The 21,725-nt window shown below is 45.4% G+C and overlaps 1 protein-coding gene across 4 annotated transcripts in view; it reads right to left on the bottom strand.

Annotated features, from left to right (window-relative positions):
- Nucleotides 1-21,725, bottom strand: part of brsk2b (BR serine/threonine kinase 2b) — a 176,873-nt gene that overhangs the window by 29,964 nt on the left and 125,184 nt on the right. For all 4 annotated transcript variants that reach the window (XM_036543494.1, XM_036543491.1, XM_036543492.1 and 1 more), the window contains exons 5-9: nt 14,261-14,377; nt 7,789-7,822; nt 7,389-7,457; nt 4,745-4,891; nt 113-144 (exon numbers count right to left, since the gene is read on the bottom strand). In XM_036543494.1, the coding sequence (XP_036399387.1) occupies nt 113-144; nt 4,745-4,891; nt 7,389-7,457; nt 7,789-7,822; nt 14,261-14,377 (399 nt within the window). The remainder of the gene's footprint in view (nt 1-112; nt 145-4,744; nt 4,892-7,388; nt 7,458-7,788; nt 7,823-14,260; nt 14,378-21,725) is intronic.

Raw genomic sequence — 21,725 nt, 5'->3', positions numbered from 1 at the left:
AATTGAAATTATACTGCAACTTCCAAGTTCTTCACACATAATTTATTTAACTCTGAGCCCATGACCAATCACACTCTCCCTACAGAAACCAGACATGAGAGGGCATACTCACATGTACCACGTATGCTTCTGGATTTGATCTAACTGTAAGGACAAAGAGAAACAGAGAGAGGGACTGGTTAAAAATATGGCATACTGACAGAGGTGTCCTCTTTTACCAATGGGTCTCAATGACAAATGCTGATAATGACTGCACTGCACTTTGAACAAAAGGTCAGCAAGACAGAGAGTCTTGTCTTGTGTTCTGGATGAACTGAGCCCAAGAGTGACTTGGACTAGGGAATGAAATAAATCAAGCAGCAAGGGATGGGAACACAGATATGGATTGGCCATGGATTTTTAGACCTGACCGTTCCCCCAGCACGGCCTCACAGCCACACAATGTCCCTTCGGCAGATCATTTGTGACCGCTGGCCTATCGCATTTCACACACTGTGCCCCATCTGCCAAGCCTCCCTCCTGGAGGGCTTTTCCCCTCGCTGAGACCTGGATTCGGCTGGGCCCTTTGTGTTGGCGAGCCGTGATGCGGGCTCCGGCTGCCACTGCCGCCTGACGACAGAGCCAGGGGCTCGAGCGAGCGGGCGCTGCACGGGAGAGCGAGGAAGATAAAAAGAAAGAAACTGCGCGGTTCGAGGCGGGTCGTTAAAGCGGTCCGCTCGGCGGAAAACGCCGGATCGATGTCGGATCGATGGAGATTCGGATCCGAGCTACTCCCGGTGCAGCGAGACGTGACACTTTGCGGGAACATGGGGTGCTGCTGTGGAAGGGTTTTCGAGAGGGACAGGACTCCCCCATGCAGCGAGTCTGTTCTATTCTGACAGCGCAGAGGGGACAGCGTGGGATACGGTTATTGTCTCTGGCGATGGGGGATGAGCCCGCTCTGCTCATCGGCTGCATTCAGGACGCGCAATAAGGGATGGAGAGGGCGTATCCGCAAGCTCATTTACCGCCGAGGCTTATCAGTCCTGCCCAGACCAGCTGGGTAATTCTGATCGATCGCTCGACACATCCCGGGCAGCGAGTGGGCGTGCACTAGCGTTCACATACTGTGCTCTACATGCACATTAATGCCAGCGAGAGAGAAAGAACCTAACTGTGCATTTCCATAGATCCGCAGATCACTCAGTTGGAAAACAACAACCGGAAGGGTAGTATCCAAGCCGTGCTAGATACGGAATTCCACGATGTCTGTTATTCCCGTTACTCTGAGCCTGAGGTGAAGGGCGTCCCCTGTTTTTGGCGCTTTATTGAGAAGCTTGAGGTGAGACATGAATATTACACCTCCTTGACAGATCTCCCAGCTCAAAGTGATTTTGTCTGAGATGCTGGATCAAATCAATCGTCTGATTTCATTCGCACAGTTTCTCTCAAAACAAACAGGTCAATATGTCTAATCCATTCCTAAAGTCTAAATATCAGAAATAAAGGTGTGCATTAGAATTTTGAATGTTGGGGGAAAAAACACAGAGTTAGGACAGCAGTAAACTCATTCTGAGACAATATAACTTTAATGGGAGTAAACTTTAAAAAATAAATCTGTCAAGCATATTTATTCTACCACAAAAGAAGTATTACCAAGTACCGCATTGGTCTATATTTCTAGCAAGCACTTTGAAACTAATCACAAAATATACTGAAATAGGTTTTTTATACATATTCTTGCATACATTTACCCTTTACAAGCAGGGTTGTGTATTACACGAGTTTGTTGTGTTGTCCTCTCTGATCATGTATGCTGGTAATGTGTATTTATGCATGTCTTTGTATGTCTTTGTGTGTGTTCCCCTTTTTGTGTTTTTCCATGTATGGGAAAACAAATGCAGTGTTTTTTCTTAACATGACTAATGCCTGTCTAGTTACTGCAGAGCAAGACCTGACTTCATCACCACAGTGTGGTCGACTCGGTTGTCGAGGAAAATTTATTTTTTGTTATTTAACACTGTTTGATCATCGCTGGCAGAATTAGCGGGCCAAATTGATGATCGAAACAAAACCAGCCTTCAACTCGCATGATAAAGTGTTTTTTTATTCTGCAAGAACGTGATGCTGAATTATTACGACACATGATAATATCTCAAAGTCTCAATGATTATATATTTTTTTTCATTCAAATGTCTGGAAGGTTAAAAAGACGTAACCCACATTAAAAGCATGCTGTTTCTTTGGAAAGCCGCCAAAGAAGTGACAGGAAATTAAAAAATGCTTTATTATAATAATCTTTTAAGCCCTTGTACGTGCCGTCACCTTCTGCGTGGGGGGGCGGGGGAGGGTGGACTGCTGAGATGATTGATCTGAAAAGCAAGGCTTTTGAGAACGACTTCCGAGGTCTGAAAGAAACACTGGATTGGATTATGCCGCAAAGCCGCAGAGCAGCACCCTGTCTAGACCTGAGCTGACAGCACAAAGGCAGGAGATCCATTGTGACAAAGCCTACGCCACATATATGTGCTTAGCAGGCGAGGCTGTGTGGTAAGTGGCGGGTGTCTGGGAACCCAGCCTGACTCAATGCGTTTCTGTGAATGGTGATCTCGCTGTGTCAATGGCTTTATGCTATGAATAGTCCGAGTGGGAGCTCCTGACTGTCTCGAGTGCCAGCTAGGGCCCAAGTTTGAAACCGACTGCATCGTGTGCCAACAATGACTGGGAGTGCACAATGGAGAAACAAACTGGCTCTGTCCCACTGGGGAGAGGGGGTGGGCAGGTTAGCCAGGGTTTCCACATCCCACTGCTCTTTGGCACCCTGAAATTTGTCAGGCACCTGTGAGTTGTCTGGGTCTCATCGGTGGAGCAGTACCTACGCTCCAACTGGCACCCGCTTCACTGTGGTACCCTGTGAGACTTGCAGTGCGAAAGACAGCCGTTGGCTTCAGTGAGGTGGTTTGGAGGATTGCGTTTTGCGCCCCTGCCCGACTGCAAAGTTTGTTGTAGTGAGATGAGCTTGAAGTGCAGCTGGCGATGCCGAAAAAGGGTTGTATAAACAGAAAAGGCATAAAGGAGCACAGGCTGAGTGGTAGTGCAGTGCATTCTGACATTCAGAGGATCAGCGCAGCCAGAGGAAACGGCGAGCACCGCACACAGAGGTCAGAGGGAACACTTCCTCTGAAGCTCCGGGTGAGCAGAACACATGACTTTGCCTGCGGTGCCGGCAGACCCAGAGAGAGGGCCGCTTGCACTAGGATGAACCCTGACGTCACCGCAGCATCTGCCGCGATCTCGTTATTTCCAGGTCTGCGTTCATCACTGTGGGATGAACTCCAGGAAAACCGAACGACACTGCGCGATACCGTAATCTCCGAGAAAAGAAAACAAAGGAATGAAACGGACAGGGGAAAAAAAAAAATTCAGTTATGCTTCTGCCACGTTCCCTTCGTGCTTAATTTGTCTGGTGACCCCAGACTGAGGATGGCTATCGAGGACAGCAGAGAAGATTGCCCGTTCTGGGAGATGACAGACAGCACAGTACAGTCATTCCATGGTCCCCAAGGCCCTCTGACACATAGTCTGCAGCCAGAGCAGGGTCCACGGGCTTCATTGAGGACACTGTGATTCACTCCACTTCTTCCTGTATTCTTCTTGTACTGTTACTATTTGTTCATTTGGTGAATGCCCTTATCAGGAATGACATACAAGGCTGTCGTGGTAAGATACATATGGTGCCTGTCATAGGAGCTTTAAAAAACAAGGGCAAGGATAAAGAATAGCAAGTAGGGTGACAGTGGTAAAGCATACAGCTAAGAAACCAGGGGCAAGATAAGCACACAAACAATGTGACATAAGTGTATGCACAAGGCCTGAAATGGCTGGAAGAAAACCTATTCCTGATCTTATTAGAGTAATTCTGTGTTTCTGATGATTCTGATGGATTCATCTAGAGTGGGAGTTATGGCCCTCTTGTAACCCAAAACCCTTCCGTGGGTCTGTTTCACCATACAGGCTCCTTTAGTGGTAGGGATTAGTGATGTCAGTGTTATTGGCAGTGTAACGCAGCTGGGATTGGATGCGTGGATATTCAGACTGAGGCGGATACAGTAATGCCAGGATGAATCTCTGTCTCTCTGTGGAGCTCTCAGCTCTCCCTGGAACACACAGGGAAAGAATAAAGCACAATGCTTCTCCATACACCTCTCCTGCTTTCACCTCTTGGACCTTCTGTCCTCATCTCTCTTAATGTTTATCTCTTTTCCTCAAAAGAGGAAAAAGCAAACGGTCAAAGTCAAAATATCAAACAAAGAGCAGCATGGGTGGAATATCGCCCTTTATACAGCTGGCTCTGTGGCTACACGCGCGCACAAACACACACACACACACACACACACACGCACACGCACACGCACACGCACACGCACACGCACACGCACACAGACAGTAAAAGAGGAATGAATGAAACAGCACTTTGAGCTGCACTCTGAGCTGAGCATGTATCACTGGCCACCCACATGACTTCCAATAAAATACATTTCCTGTACGCCATTCTATTGACTTCATGTAGGCTCATAACTGACTTTTTTCAAATTGATTGATGGCTTTTTAAACCCTACTCTATAATTTCAGAAACCTCGTTCAAAATGTGTGTGCCGGTTCTTCCCTGTGCTGTAAACTGATCATTCACTGACAGGGGACTGGATTACTTTTCACAAGCCCACCCTCAGTGTGCCGGGGCTTCGAGCGCGGGGACGGGACTGACCGTTAGCCGCTTGGTGGCGTCCACCTCGATCATCCCGCGGAGGAGGTTCTGACAGTCGGGTGGGATGAAGTGCGGCATGTGGAACACTCCCAGCTTCACTTTCTCCAGCAAGTTTCTCAAATTGTCGTCATCAAACGGCAGGGCACCCTAAGAGAAAAAGGGATTGCGTCAAACACTTGGCGGAACAGAGCATCTCTCAGGACAACGAGCGAGAGCAGAACCGATTGAGATGTATATGGAACCAGACACTGAAAATAAAGTCCCTTACAATGTCTTGTGTCATACACATCTCAGTTTTCAAATCTTGGAACCGCCTCCCTGAAGACATACTTTGGCAGAATTTTGAAGGGAAAAAAAAAAATGACGGCAGCAAAAACAGAAACAGTTTTCCCCGATAATTAGCTGTGTTTTCTCTCACTGCGCTTTATCACTCACATCAGAGCGGTTTATCAGGGCTCCTGACACGCCGCAGATGTCAGCGCTTGATAAATGACTGCGCCCGGAGACGTGAGTGAAGCGGGGCTCGCACGCCAGATCATCTAACCGGAGTCAAACTACAAGGGAGTCAAAGTGTCTGATAGAATAAAACAAATCACGTTTTAATCAGCACAGGATTTAAGCTGTGTGGTGGCGACATGGAGTATCTTGTCCGCAGTTTCAGGGGGCGGGGGGGGGGGGGGGGGGTTGGCGTCTGGCGTACCGTACATTACCTGAGCAGTACCAACACAATTGTTTTGGGTGATTGATGCAAAAAACACGAAGACAAAAAAAAAAAAAAAAATCAATCGGATCTCTCTCAGACCATACGGCTTTACTTAACTCAGCACAGGCAGTGCTGTTGTTGAAAGGCTTTCTGTCTGTGCCTGTGTCTATTTTTGGTTTATGGGATGTCTCTGCTGCAGCACAATGTGATTACCTCACAGTGTGGAGACACAGCGCGCATAGCTGCAGTTATAAGTGAGAGAGAAGCTAAGGAGAAGGGCTTCTGGCAAGGCCTAAACACAGGAGGCCTTATCCATGCTAATTACAATTACAGGACGACGCATGCATATGCTTTCAGACTGGCGTAATGTCAGGTCATACCTACAAGTTATTTTATGCCGTTTTCATATGCAGAGAGGTAAAACTAGCGAGAAAAACATTTAATTTAGAGATAATATTCCTGAGCAATAATAAAAAAAACATTGCAAATGGACTGCACAACATTTTTGGCTTTGAGGATTGTTCCCATCTTTTGTTCCTTACTACTAAAAGTTGTCATTCAGAAAGTGGAGGAAAACTATTCATTTTAGAGAAGCTACTGTATCTTCCCTACTGATAAATGCACAAAAGTTACTTATAAGTCATTTATATAATTCTGAGGAGTGAGATTTTCCTTGGATTCGGGCTTACAAAGAACACGTTTGCTTGGTGCAGCAAGTGTTGCATTCTGTCTTTAAGACTGACCCAGTGTGAAACAGTGGCAGAAGGAGATCAATCTTGCTGGCTGTTTTTTGCCTTTTAAGATTGCACTAATGCTCCCAGAATGCAACATTCAAACTCAGGATAGCATATGAAATATGAAAGAATAAAGAAATAGCCAGGTGATTTTCCATCCATGGATTCATTTAACAGTTAAAATATATGAATCAATGCCAGCCCAGTATACACCTGTGACAAGGCCTGGTGTAATGTTGGTCCTTTTGTTCAGCACTCTGACTCCAAAGCCTATAAACGCTGTCGTTAGCCAGCCTTCCCATCTGCCCCCACTGAATCCAAAAGATCCTCTGCTGCCATCCTCACTTACAGTCCCCTTCTGAATTGGCACAGATTTGCAGGCATCGTGTACACGCGCTCCCATACCAGACGAGACAGGAATCACAAGTCCCCCCGCTCAATCAGAGCAGACTTTCGGAGGCTGTCTCCACAGTCAGCTTACATTTAAGTGCCCTCCAATTTCCCCTTCCAAATTGTGTGAAGAGCGATTTGTATCAGCTTGACACTTCTGGGCCAAACAAAATGTTTTCAAGCAATACTCTCACCGATAACACTACCCGAGAAAGATTTACTGCAGGACAGAATGTGCTTAGACAGCTGAAAGTTTTCGAAGTTAAATAATACATTTATCTATATAAGCCTCCACACGTTCATGTACAGGTATATGTCAGATTTACTGTATGTATTCGATAGGAAGTTGTGAGTATTTGAATCATTTAAGTACATTTATTTGGAAGGATTGGTTGAGAGCTTAAATGGGAATGTTCCAGGCGTTCGGTAATGCGTTTCACTAGCAATTATGCAGAGCGTTTAAATGAGAAAACGTCAAATGAATATTTAAGAAGAAGAGAGTACTGCGTTTTACCTTGGACCTGAACCGAGGGATGACTCAGAGTGGAGTGAATGTGCTGTGCTCTCTAAACGCTGCTGAATTGCAGGGGGTCCTCTGCTCCTCCTGTCACTTCCTATCACGTCACTCAAAATGTGAGCCTGAAGGACTGGTGGTGGGTGTACATATTTTATATAAGTGCTGGAGAGATTGACAAACAAACTAAGAAGAATGCAGAAGGAAAAATAAAAGGCTGCTGGTGTCCTCACTGCTGTGGGGCCGACAGACAGGAAGTGCTCCAGGAAGGCCTAGGATGTGCAGCTGCCAGCTGACACTCACCACTAAAAGTGCAAACAGGATGACCCCACAGCTCCACACATCGGCTTTCCTGCCGTCGTACTTCTCCCCCTGAGAAACAGAAAGAGAGAGGGGGAGTCAGGGAACGAGAAAGGCAGAGAAAGAGGGAGAAATGGAGGGCGAGAGATCGAGGGAGAGACGAATGGAGAGAGGGAGGGGGTAGAAAGAGGAAAAGCCATAGAAGTGAGGGAGAAAGAAAGAAGGAATGGGGTAATAGAGAGAGCAAGAGAGAAAGTGAGAGAAAAAGTGAGGGGGAGTCAGGTAGAGAGAGAGGGAGAGAGGGAGAGAGAGGGAGAGGGATTAAAGATGTCCGGAAGTCTTGATCTCACAGTAACAGGAAAGCCCGCTCACTAATTAGGCTGGCTGATGAAGATACACTCACCCTTATGACCTCTGGACAGGCATAGTGAGGGGACCTGTCGAAAGAGGAACAAGAGGTGGGTCACCATTTTGCCTTAATGCATACACAGTTAGTGAGTATTGCTCTTTTATCAAAGAGCAGACACATAACAAACAGGAAATTTGAGCTTCAGTCAATCCCTTGACCTTGAGTACCTGAAGCTGAAGCTGCGAGTTTTCTTTAAACATTACCAACTGGCAAGAGTACGTACGTACTTTCATATATCCATATGCCCTGCCACACAATAATATTGTAGTGTGTGGCACTAGCAGCGAGGGGTCTGCAACCCACGCAATGCACTCTGAGACTATTCTTCCCCACACATATGTACCCCATTTCTACTGCTAAAAGAAACACAAACCAGTATCACACAGTTCTGATTAATTTAATTGCAAAGCACTGGATTTTAATGAACTCCTATTAAAAGCCTGTTAAAAAACTGAGTGCCGTTAGTGGCTATAATGTCTTGTGTACTTAGGAGTAATGATGCAGACAGGTGGGCTGTCGGGAGTTCAGTGGTGCTGTTGTCATGCTACACAAAGCAATGCAAACACGTGCCCGTGCGAATGCGGTATTCATGATTGCCAGTGTCATACCGCATTATGCAAACGCATGCAAGCCCATTTGAGTTACTCTAGTTAAACCGAGCACTGTCAAAACACACCAACTACTGGAAGGACCTGATTTAATTTAAATGAATTATTTACTCGCTTGCCAGGGCGCCTGTTTCTAAATTCTAATTCTATCACCTGTTTTTGAACAAGCAAACAGATAAAAACCTACACTATGCGCTGCCGTTGTCAAGTGAGAAAAAAACCTCTGCAATTAATGGGCCTTTGTTTAAACAGTCTCTCTATGTATTTGTCCTGCCCTGGCCCATTCTGGTACGCACGGCCTTAGCTCAGAGAGAGGAGCTTGATTGCTATGCTAATGCACGGTGTACAGCCGGAGCCCTTTTCTCCAAATGTAATAAACACCTCTATCACTCCCAGTGGTGGCTACTGTGCAACTCCCCCATGCTTACCAACAGCCATCAACAGATACAAAGGGAGGATGCTTTCAACGGCTGGCCCACCTCAAGACGGTAATTCATAAGACAGTGCTATTTCAGCCATGATAGCTCCCGTTCACACGCATGCTAACCTTGTCTGCCTGTCTTTTTTTTTCTTTCCTTACGGGCGCAGCAGATATTTAAGAACTGATTCATGAGTGGGAGGCAGAGAATGACGGACACACCAGGGAAGCCGATCCATTTCCACCTCCGGTTTGCCGCAGTGCGCGTGAAGACTTTGACTGACGAGAAAGTTAGTCAATCAATCAGGTTTTTATTTGATAGGGTGCGCCTCACAAATACATTTGATGCAGAGTCCTTTGCAGATACGGGATCAGCATACAGACACAGATCCACGATATTTGGTTGCAGCTGCAAGACATGAAAATAAGGCAAGATGGAAGCTTCCCTTTGAGAGAAACCTCAAAGGCACCCTAACAGCATGCCAAGGGCGATGGTGGCAAGAAGAAACAACTCCCTATATTTATTTATTTATTTAGCTTATTTCTGAGTAAAAACCATGGAAGATATCTCTGCAATGAGGAAAAATATCATTAGGACAGTAGTGGCCAAGGTCGTGGATCCCAACTTTATATGATCCTCATCCTCCATACATCCCTCTTAATGTGTCTTACACAGCAAGGTTTGTCTTGTGCAAAGTTGAGCAAAAGAACTTAGCATTCAAAAAAAAAAAAAAAAAAAACAGATAAGCACAACTGGTGTGCCTGTGAGGAGAAACGGTGTCATTATCAGGATTTATGAATCTGGCAGCACATCTGATTCTACATGGGCTCCAGGGTGTGCCAAGCCCACCTAAACTTTCATCTGGCCCCACCAGACATTTCCACCCGTGGCGACAATTATGACTGACTTTGCTTCTTCATTGCAATTTGGCCCTCCTGATACATCAGCTGACCCCCCTCTAATTAAGAGATCTGGAGCTGGAGCTGGAGCTGGTCCTGTTTGGCAGACACACTTTTCCAGGATGATTCACAGAGCTGAAAGCTAAATTCTCAGCCGACCAGAACCATACTGTAACAGAAGAACCATTGTGTCTGTTTCTGTGTATACTTCAAACTAAATTCAAACTATGGTTCTAGATTCCCCTGCCTCCAACATATAAGGTGTCCCTAATAGTATGGTCACCTAGCATACCACACTGTCTCAAAGCCTGGGTTTGTCTGTGGAATTCCTAAATTCCTTAACCTACATCGCTCTGACAAAAATGTATTAACAAAAATGTTTCCAGTTATAAACGGTGCCGTAAACAAACTTATGTCTGCATTTGAGAGGAGTTTACATAGAATTTATGTCATATCATAACACCAGTAGTATAATACTTGTAAGAGTTCCCAGAGTTATGAGGACTGCTGAGCTGTAAAAAAAGATCCTGTCAGTATTCAGTAAGCTTGACATGTTTCACAAGCAGACTAATAACTTGCAAATTAATATTCCGGACTGAGCTTTTAAGACTGAAATTAAGAGAAACCGGGGATTAGCCAAGTAAAACCGATATTGCTGATGATGCAAAGGCAGAAAAATGAAAAACAAATAAAAGTGTAATTAAAAAAAAACAGCCTTGTGAGAAGGACCTCCTGTAGTGCCTGAATTGGAGACATCAATCCTCACAGGGCTACTTGTTTACCAGCAGCCCGTCAAATAAACAGCAATAGTGTAGTGAGAAGTAAATCAGCAGTGGAGAGATGCAGAGGATGGTGCGGACCTATTTTTTTAACAACTGAAACTATGAAAGCACTCCAAACACTTTAAGTTGAACTCCAGACGAAAGCATCATCGCAGACTGAGAGGCACCAATGCAAAAAGAAACAAAATTGAACTGAAAAACGAAAGTCTGAATGATTTTTCCCGTGTCGTCAGCAGACACAAAAAAATTCCCAATTTCAACATCTTAAAAACCTTACAGAGGAGTTATTGCTCTGCAAACAGAGTGAGATTTCTTTTAAAAACACATCTGTAGACTCTAAGGGTCCTTAAGCCTTGCTGCTATGTAGCATGAAAGAAAGAAACTACAGTCTCTGTGGGACAGCTGCTTGGGCCAAATGGTTTTGGTGTTATTTCTCATCTTATGCTGGTTGACGGGGAGGTGGATCTACACGGAGGTCTGTGGATTGAGGTAAAAAGAATATTTTCTTATGATTTAGGCACTAGGAATTTAAACGTGAATTCAACGAATGCTAAAGGACAGTCCTCAATGGCCGGCACTTTGCAAACTCACCATCTTCAAAGCGCTCCAAGCTACTGAGCAGCTTTCAAATTCACCCGGAGTCCACTACCCGGCAAATAGAATACATTTGTGTCAAAGCAGCCACAGGCAATGGCGGAGGGGGGGCTTAAGATAAATGCGTTTAATTAAAAACTGTCATATCTGTGCTTAGAGATCAGGCAGCCAGGCGTGCGAGGATCATCCATAACAGCAACATGCTTTTTGCAGTAAAGAGACACAGGCGCTTTACACAATGGTGACGGCCGGGGCGAGGGCGTTTCGAGTCAGGTGATGGAGGCTGTTTGAGGACAGTGTTGCACTGGGTCAATAGACAACACACTCTCCTCTGCTATGCCCCCCAATGTGGGGCTGAATTGGATCCAAATACCCCCTTCTCTGAGGCCTGCAGAGGATCATGGGAAACCATGTGGAAATTCCTTTGCCAAAGTACTGCGGGGTGTCAGAAACTGGTGCGATTTCAAGTTTGGAGTCTTTAATTGCCTCCATGTCGCACCTTTGTGGTTTTATTGTTATGAGAGCCAGATGAAGTCTTTTTGCTTTCTGTTTCCTGAATCTGAGATCCTTGGATGAACAAAGAGAGGAGCAAAGTCAAGTGTGAGAAGGAAACCCTTCTGACCAAGGATTAGTAGCTAATTTTTATAAGAGTGTTGGCAGATTATACCCTATATAGAAATACAGGGGGAAACTGTGTGTGTGTGTGTGTGTGTGTGTGAGGAGGGGAGTAGGAGTCTGCCTACAGGCAGGGAGGTCTGGCATGTCTCTATAGATACCAGATGTTTATGCAGATGTATATGCTATACGTTGTGTCACGTTGTATATGTTATTGTAAATCACACACAGCATGTGGACCGCTAAACCAGGCCTGATACGTCATGCGTTCCAGATTTAAACAGACCTGCTTTCTCTCTGATAGTCCTCTAAGATCCAACAGAGAGCGATCAGCGGTGCGTCTGCCTATTAGCCACGGCTCAGCTCCTTCACTTATCTCTTTTGTCACGTTGTGCTTGAAAGCCGGCTTTCCCCCCACAAATTATGCAGATAGGAGGAGATTTACGACCGGTAATCTACCCAACTGCAAGTTATCTGGAGTCTGGCCCACTGTATCTTAAGTTAAGGATCTTATCTTTCCTCCGGTCCAGCCTTTTCTCGGCCTCTCATCTGCTGCATCTTCACGTCTGGGGCTCATTTTCCCGATAGCGTGACATGCTAACTGCCCCTCTCCTGGAAAATTAATGCCGAGGCTGGTCAGAAATTCACCTACTTTTTACACCCTGGAGAATCTTTCTTCCAACGAGCCTATTTGTCAAATCTGCAGAGATCTAAGCTACAGATTATAGGAGCAATGTCCAAAGAAGGGTTTTAAAACTACTACTGTAGAGAAGACCACCATACAAGGAGACAAATACAGCAGTTATGAGTCTGTAAGTAAATATGGGATGTAGTTTGGCGTTTGACACCATTCCGTTTTTATCACTACCAACAATAGAGGTGGATGACCAAGTGACTGGTGCCTGTGTTTATACCTGGAGGGCCCAGGTGCATATTGCTGTCTTTTTCAGTACACCGATTTCTGAAAAACTGACATCAAACTATCCAAAATGAACAGAGGTGGGACACGTACCTCAGCAACACACTTTCAACACGTTCAAATGTCACACTGCAGGGACGGGGAAGATGCCTTGCCGCCATGGTAACTAATCGCTTTTAAAGAAAATGCAGGGATACGGTACACTCCTATGGCTTTATTCTCGGCGCAGTAACCACAAGTGTAATAGTGGTCACATTCAAGGTCTATCATCCTCTTGAGTGAGCACCTCTGGAGTCTGCCATTGCCCTTGGCTCTGTGTTGTGAATAATGACATCCCGCCCTCCTCTGGTTATTGCTTCTGAGACACTGAAAGTGTGGCTCTGTGTGTGTGCGTGTGTGCGTACGTACATGTGGCTGTGTGTAGATGGTTGAATATGTGGGGATTGCATGTACATATGTATGTTTTGGGTGTGTGCATGTGTGTTTGCATGTGTGTATGTGTGTATGTGTGTGTGTGTGTGTGTGTGTGTGTGTGTGTGTGTGTGTGCGCGTGTGTGTGTTTGTGCATGTGTGTGTTTTTGTGCATGTGTGTTCACCAGAGACACTGCAGACAATAAGCCATTAGACAAACACAACACCGGGCCACAGGACTACAGAATACCCTCTAATTAGATGCCACTGCTGCCGATACGGATTTCGCTTGTTTCGTGTGACTGCAGTTGTTTTCGCGGGTCACGGCTCAACGGATGGATTCCTCTACAGCCTCTGGATGATATTAACAAGCAAAGACGTCAACAAGATGGACCGCACCACACTGACTTCCCCCCGTTTCACTAACACATCGCCTCGCTCTCAACAACATCAGCGGGGGGGGGAAACATGTTCGCAACATCACGTCATCTCCTCAGCCACGCAGACACCAGGAACATCTCCTGTCAGCTGCATGCATCACGGCTGGATTAAGGGCAATTAGGGTAACTGAATCATCATGTTGGGAGCTTACATCATGTATTAACATTAATCACAATACCATTGCTGGACATAACATACTAGGAAAATTACCCCAGCTGCAGTAATCACATCTCATTATGAAACCATTATGAAAATGTATATGGATCCAAACAATAGTTTTTTTTTTTTATGGTTTAAACCTTTTTTTGTCTTTTCCATGGCGCTAGCGTGGAAAAAGAAATTACTTAATCTGTTGATGCGAAACATTTCTCAGAGTTGATTCGGTAAAGCTGTAATTCCGATGTTTTATCTGCATTGCAGGCGCGCAAAAAAATGGCGTGTCATTCCGGCTCTGCCGAAATGACACGGGGAGCTCAGACTGGTGCTGGAACCGGCCCAGTGCTGCGTTTGTCAACAAAGGAAGCAGGCAGCGGGCTTAAGAATCACGCGGCAAACACAGCCGCAAACAAGCATAGCAAATGCGCCGAGACGGAGGGTCTCGCGCAGCCAGTGCTTACAAGGATTCTAATTAATCCTCCTAAAGAGAGTGCAGTTTTGTTAACTTCCCACGATTGCAATCATCCTTCCCAGCTAATGCCGCTCCAGTCGGGGTCGTGCCGTAATCCCGCTACGGCGCGATGCTGTCGGTGCTGCCGATCGGCTTCCTGCAGGCACTCACCCACAGCTGGTTTCCAGGAGACTGTCCCCGACCTGCAGAGAGGCCATGCCAAAGTCCGCTATCCTGATGTTGTTCTTCTCGTCTAGCAACAGGTTCTCCGGCTTCAGGTCCCTGTGGCTGCGTGGGCAGACAGACAGACAGAAGGACAGACAGTCAGACAGAGGGCTAAGGAAAAACTCATGCAATGTCATCCCTGAGAAAAACATTTCTTTGCACTTGTATCATTTAAAATGCTGTATTATGTGGTATTATTATTTTGCTGGTAACATTTTTACTTTTTTACTTATTTAATTGTAATTTGATTAATTATTTTATTTTAGATTTGCCGATTATGTTTCTCATTTCAACCTAATTACTTTTCCCTTTTTGTAAAAGGAAGAAATCAGGACACAATGGTAACATACACAAGGTAACTCCCACTTCCACTTTAACCCTATAATAGGCAGAACTACTGTATAACTGCTCAGTGAGCTACCTCCACTACCTTCCTCTGAATATACTGCAAAAGATCACCTGTGAAACAAAGCCACACCTGCAACCCATATGCACACAGCCTCACTAAGCTGTGGTGGAACTGAAAACCCAGCTCTATTAATCCAGAGCCTGTGCTGGAGCATCCAGTCGATTTCCTTTGGCTTGCCCTCTCTTGCTTTGATGCATCTCCCAGGAGCCTCCTAGGAGAACAGCTCCCAGCCAATTGGGCATCCCATGAGAGAGGAACCACCTGGTGGCATCTTTCCCCCTTATCTTAGTCCCCCAGGGGAAAAACAGGATTGAGGTGCGACTTTGCAGAATACATCATGTGCCACTGAATTTTTCCACTGTGTGCAGAGTTCTTTTTTTTATGTGAATGCTCATACAAATTTGGCTTGTCATAAAACAGCTTTGAGACCCATCCAGGAGGTGCTGTCAGTTTGTTTTTGTCAACCCATTCCCTTCCATTCAACCCCCGACAGCCAAAGACTTTATCAAAGTGCTCCCTTTTCAAAATGGACTGGTGTGTTTACAGACAGGCCAAGCACCCAGAGGCTGAAGCCACTTGAGAAATCAAACCACTACTACTGACACACTAGAGAACCCCAGATTTCTGAAAGGGGAGAAAAATGACCTTGGGTACAGCGTAGTTTTGGTGCATGGATGAAAACTGACAACAGATGCTTGAGTATGTGCTCACCACCTCCGCAATGACACACATGGATATCACACAGGCAGGCGAACCAGATCTCAATGCTTCAATCAGACGCTCAGCACCTGCCCTCGGGAATCAGGTAGACTTGCTTTGTGTGGGTAAAAATTTTCACAAAAGGAAACAAAGTGCCTGAAAAAAGCAGTAAACAAACTTATGTACAAAGTCCACAAAACACGTGTGGAGCGCGACCAGCTTCACCGAGAGTTGTCTACTGGAATTGTGTGACGGATGAACAAAGCCTAAAATACCCTCCCCTGGATTAAATCAACAGGAGTCCTTAATTTTGACTCACCAGTAAACACCAGCATTACTTTTCAATACAAATCACTTCTGGTCAAAATGTGTTTGTGAAGAAAAAAAGAAACATTTTCATATTATTGTAAGTCAAAGTTGAGAACAGACGTTTATTGAATCCAGGGCTCTGAAAGGGAAAATCAGTGGTAATCACTGACAAGATATTCCACCATATACTTTTTGCTGTCATAGTTGTGATTATTATAAGGATGAATATGCCAGAGGAAAGGTATGCTGCCTTAATCCAAAGATTTTTCCACAATGTTCCGCAGTTCCACTATTGGGTGTCGAGGACATTCTAATGACGTTTCTTACTATAGGCACTGACAGTGCCCGTTGTATGAAAGGGCATTCACTGACATTTTGCGTTGCCTTTTCACAAACTGTGCATGTCACATGCCTGGCACACGCTACTCCATCAGTCTCCCAGGCGACCCATTTCCAACTGTTCCAACCGGTTTGGGAAAGCATGCTGACCATGAAGCCGGCTCCCATATTCACAAGCATTTTTTTCCCCTCATAAAACCATTTTGAGCAGTTCTACACAGATTCTTAAACAATGAAAACATTGTTATTTTGTGGAAGTTTGAGGACATAGTTAGCATAATTCTGAAAATGACACAAAAAATGCAACAGAATTAAAAATAATTTTTTGGGGGGCATTTAATCAGAGGTGCCTAGAGGAGGACAAGATCAGGCATCCAGAACATTCTCCAAATTTCTATTTTTCCCAGTTTCAGCATTGTCTACTAATCACCACTTTCCTACTGTGTCAAACTGTGTTCCTGTATAGCAAGGAGCATAAAGGATAATGTACTCTCAGGGAATACTCTCCAGGAAGCCAGCTGACAATGCCATAGACGTCTTTACATTTGTGTAACCACTGATCTAAGAGCGATGCTTTGGCGCTGGAGATGCTGGTGACAACCCTAATGGCCTTTGAGCCTGGTGTGGTCAGCAATTATGGAACAAAGCACATTTTAGCCCTCGCTGATAAAAATGGCCATCACCTTGGGGAAGCAAACCCGGTAAGGGTCTGACAATGTGTGCTGATCTTCAATTTTTCCGATTTGACAATCACAAATTAAAACTCCTAAAAAGTCCTCAAGTTAGAAACTTTGCACACAACATGGACACTCAAAAGTCAGTAGAGGATCTATCACTGTGATAAGGAAAGACACACAGAATGAGGACACTAACCTCAATAAAGGCTGCAGTGAACCAAGCCCAAGTGAATCACTCTTCAGCTATATAATAGGGACAAATTGCAGCGGGGTGGTTTATTATGTGTCAAGGCTAAACCATCTATAATGGGCCATTAAAGCCTCTCTGACACATTAGCATAGTTCACACACTGTAATCACACTTACACAGGGTGTCCCTTCTACTAATATCTCTCTTTGCTGTATTTTTTTTCCGCTGGTTGGCATTCATGATGCTCTGGGATAGCGTACAATGTCCTCTCTTGAACCTCTCTGGCCCCCAGGCTTAGTCACGGTGGTGCTATCAGCAATCTGAGGCACAGTACAGATAGAGGAAGACTTTTACCCAGAATGCACTTCTGCTGCATCCACGGAGATACTCAGCCTCTGCAGTCTTCCGTGCACACATGATTAACGATGGGCCGAGGCCGAGGAATATTGCTGAAGCAGGGTCGAGGATGCCAGTGGATATACTCTGCATGTCTCCCACGATTTGTAACCAGATCTTGCAGCGGGGCTGTTCAGAATCACAAATCGCTGAGACACCCTGATCAGCCTGTCTGCATCGATCCCTCACCGAGTGCCCCTGTTATTATTTTGAACAGCATGAGTAAGGATATTCTTGCATGGAAAGAGATCGTTAAGCAACATCATACAACAGAATCAATGTATTTTTAAGTTACCTGGCAACATCAACATAGCGGGTACTAACCGCCTCAGAAGCAGCCACCATTTTTCTCCAACGTCTGAACATTACAATGCCATGAAGTACAATGAAGTAGAAGAAAAGTATGCTTAATTTCAAGCTCCTTCCAAGTCAGTATTGGTACCTATGGAAAAAAAAAAGTTTTGCTTTCTGCTTCTTATGAATGTCAGCCTACTCGCTGCACATTCTCATGCATTGGCGATGACTTGCGGCGGACTTCACTAAAGTGTGTGAATCTTCCAATGCAGCCAATATGCGGTAGTGCCATTAAGCTCTTTCTTAATACTGTGCAATGCTCCTTTATGCCGTCCCTGTCTCATTGGCTCAATCTTTTGGTGCCATTGATTTGAGGGAGCCCTGTAACAGGCACACCAAATTGTTCCATTGATTGTGTTAATGCTGTACTCAACAGGGAAGCAAAGCCGTCTCCCAACAAGCAGAACGCAATTAGAAATAATTAGCAAATGCAGCTAATTAAGCGAGTACTGCAGAAGAACATGATTAGACAAGTTTTCCATTTTCTTTCATCGTCTTTGTTGATTTTCCCCTCATGCTGTAGACATTACATCCCTTCATTGCTTAGTGGAAACCTATATGCAAAGTGAACTACACATCTCGCGGTCAATTTCTGCAGCTGCATGATACCAGAGACAATTTGGTTCAAAGTGCCTCGCTAAAACGTGAAATGGTAGTGCCTGTGTGGGATTTGAACCCACAACAGTCTGGTCCTTCAACCACTATGACACATTGCTGTCTGTGGTTCTCAGACTGCAGCCTGCAGGTAGATCTGAGTCATTTCTCATTCACTGGCTGTGAAAGATATATGATCATACGAGTCCCCTTGGTCACTTCATGCATTTGGAACAGATAGCCCTTCAGTGGCCCCCTGCACTGAAGCTGCACTGCGGTATGCTGGAAATTTCAAAGCCAGGCATACGGAGATGAAATAGCTGCCCTAAGGGCTGTAGTGATTACTGAGTAAGCCACTCACCCCCAGCCCTTTGGCAAATGCCTCCTGGCTTCTTATCAGGAGTAGATTTAAAAAATTAGTAGTTAATCAATGGGCCCTGTGCTGGATACAGAGCTTTGTGCTACCATGCTGCTACTGCTACTGCCACCATTTATTATTATTATTATTATTATTTCTTTTACTTTATTTGTGTAGCACCTTTCATACCATGTAAAAATTAACCCTAAGTGCCCTGAATTTACATTTAGCAGAGGCTCTTATCCAGCGAAAGTGACACATGCTTGAGTAGGGGTCCAAGGTGAAATCTGAAGAGGTGGGTCTTTGGTTGGCACTGGAATCCTGCTATCATGATCGGTAGTCTGACAGGCACAACACTGAAAATTACATATAATAAATACATAGGCTAAAAAAATAAATGAAAAAAGAAAAAACGATAGCACAATGCAATTGACAAAACAGTGTCAAATAAATAAACTATATAATCACATGAATCATTTAGTACCTCCGACATTTGGAATCATATTTTAAAAGTAAGGAGAGTGTGTTGCGGTGAAAGAGCGGGTCACAGATTAAACCCCGGGACCGAGGCCACACAGCTGGCGAGCATCACATGAGTGACCCATTTGTTACAATGTCTCTTTTGCAGGGGGAGGAAGTGACAGTGTGCTGCCTGCGAGTGGAAAAGTGATGGTGTGAGAGCCCTTGATTCGCTGTGATAACTCTCGCTCCAATTCCTTTTTTCCTCCCCTTCGGTGACCATCAGAGCCGTCACATTCATTCATAATATTCCAAAATATATGGCAGGCAGCTAACTTTATGCCATCAGTGCTTTGACTCATGCTATTACTCTCTGCATCCATTTTCTGAGCAAAAGATATGACGGAAATAAAGGTACACAGACTCAATTATCATGACTAGTTTGATACTAAAACCTACTGCAAATAATCATTTAATGATAGGTCAATTTTCTTCTATGACACAGTTGCAGTATTTGGAGCACAAGCTGTAAAAAGGGACGCCCGCTTCTAAGCAACAGACATACTTGATGTATTGTTTTGCAAATTGTATTCTGATTAGACATATTCTGTTACATAACTGTTATTTTTGGTAGGTAGCAGTGTAAGAGTTGTGCAACACTGTGCAGATCGACACTGAGAGGTGCAGCTTTCTTCAAGGAGATACTGTGACTCAATAACACAGAGCACAGTGGAAGGCCCCCCTCGCCCATCTGACTCCACCCGTCTAACTCCGCCCATCCGACTCCACCCATCTGCCTTAACCTGTCCTTCCACTCCCGCTATCACACCTTTCCCCTGCTCTCAGACTGAATTACCGCCGTGCGCTTTTACCCACCGGCCGCCAGGTAATGATGATAGCCCATAAACACAGCTTTGCTTCAGGAGCGGCAGGAGCCGGCTCTCTGTCCGCAAGGTTAGAATTACAGACCTGAGGGCGCAGCCCGAGAGCCAATCGGCCGATGGAGAAAAATGCAGGCCTGCAGAGGGGGTTGCTCTTCCACGTGACGGCGCATCCCAAAAGCTCATTTCACAGGACAGCTGGTGCCGTAAAAGGCAACGGCGTAGACCGACAGGGGCGAGGCCCCATAAAAATGCAGATGGGGCAATGATTTCTGCTGACTTGATTGGAATTCTGACCCTTCTGTTGACTCTGGAATGCTCAGTAATTTTCACTGAGATTTGAGGAAGGGGGGGGCGGTTAGTTTGGAGGCCATAAAAAGATGGTCTGCCGGTTGCCTGCAAACAGGTTGGTGATTCAGCTATACCACAGCACAGCAGCGAACTCCCATTTCCAAATTGGAATGCTGGGAGCCACAGCTTGTGACAAATAGTCTTCATTTTGCCCTGTATGGGGTCCCTGCGACACAGCATGCTGCTATAGGGGGAATGAAATGGCTGTGTTATTCCTTCATGATGTTTGTGCTTGAGGTGTTCCACCTCAGTCATATTCTGGTCTTGTGTTAGATATGACAGAGAGCAGAGGTGCCGCGGTTGAACAAACGAGTTAAACTATTGGTTTAACCATCAGCCTTGATTTAACCAACTTGTAAATACCGGTCGCCTCCCCGACATATGGCTAATCGATACACATGTCTTCATTAAATCGTGGGATCGCCCACTCTGTAACTTGGTCCTCCACAACCCCATAATTTCTCACTGTAAGGAGGACAAGGATGCCATGAAATAAAAGAGGGGGAGGAAGTTAACTCAGTTTCTGCACGAGGGTGGAGGAAGGCAGGGTAGATAACTCGCCTCCGGAAACCTCAGACGAGAGTGACTCACCGGTTTCTCGGGGAGCAGAACAAGTGGGTTAGGATCAGATTCCCCGACAACCTTCATGTCTAGTCTAATCCCCACCCACCACCATCCGCTTGTGTCAGTCAGGAAGTTGTCGCGAATTAAAAATAGATGAGTGAACTAGGTGCACAGCTTCCGATGCAGGCACAACACATACAAGCAAGAAAACGTTCAACCTCATGAAAAAGCTTTTTATATAGATAAAACATCCCACTTTTGTGGGATCTGTCTGTAATGAGAGTAAGAGCAGCAATTTTCTCTTGCCCTCTGTGATGACTGTTCAACTGACCATGGAAACCCAGCCTGTTCCACACGGACCCTGAAAACATGCATCCCAATGCACGCTGGCCTCAGATTTCAGTGCTGCACCTATGTGACTCAATTCATTCAGCTGTTTTTATCGTAGCCATACTGTACTTCTAACTCCCAGTCTCCTACATTTTATTTGGACAGCACAGAGGTCGAACTGCAGCAGCAGTGAAGGTGGGAAGGTGGACCAGGCTCTGAACAACAGATGTCTACATGACATGCCATTCTCTGTTTCTCAGCTGTCTGTCGCGAGAAGCCTGTTCACTTCTCTCCTTACTGTGTGAATCCACCGGCTTCCTTGACTGAGGCATAAGCCGGGCGAGGGCTAAGGAGTTCCACTTGAACCCTGGCCCCAAAGCAAAGCCACATCCACTCTGAGCCGATGCCCTGCTGCCCAGCTTGTGGCTGTGGGGAGGCGCTCTCTCCCTCTCTCCCTTCCAGGCACATACACACTCCTCAGCAGCAGCAGGGGAGTGACGG

The sequence above is a fragment of the Megalops cyprinoides genome, chromosome 13 (assembly GCF_013368585.1).
Source record: "Megalops cyprinoides isolate fMegCyp1 chromosome 13, fMegCyp1.pri, whole genome shotgun sequence".
In the NCBI taxonomy this organism is placed as follows: Eukaryota; Metazoa; Chordata; class Actinopteri; order Elopiformes; family Megalopidae; genus Megalops; species Megalops cyprinoides.
This window is presented reverse-complemented; position numbering and strand designations above follow the sequence as displayed.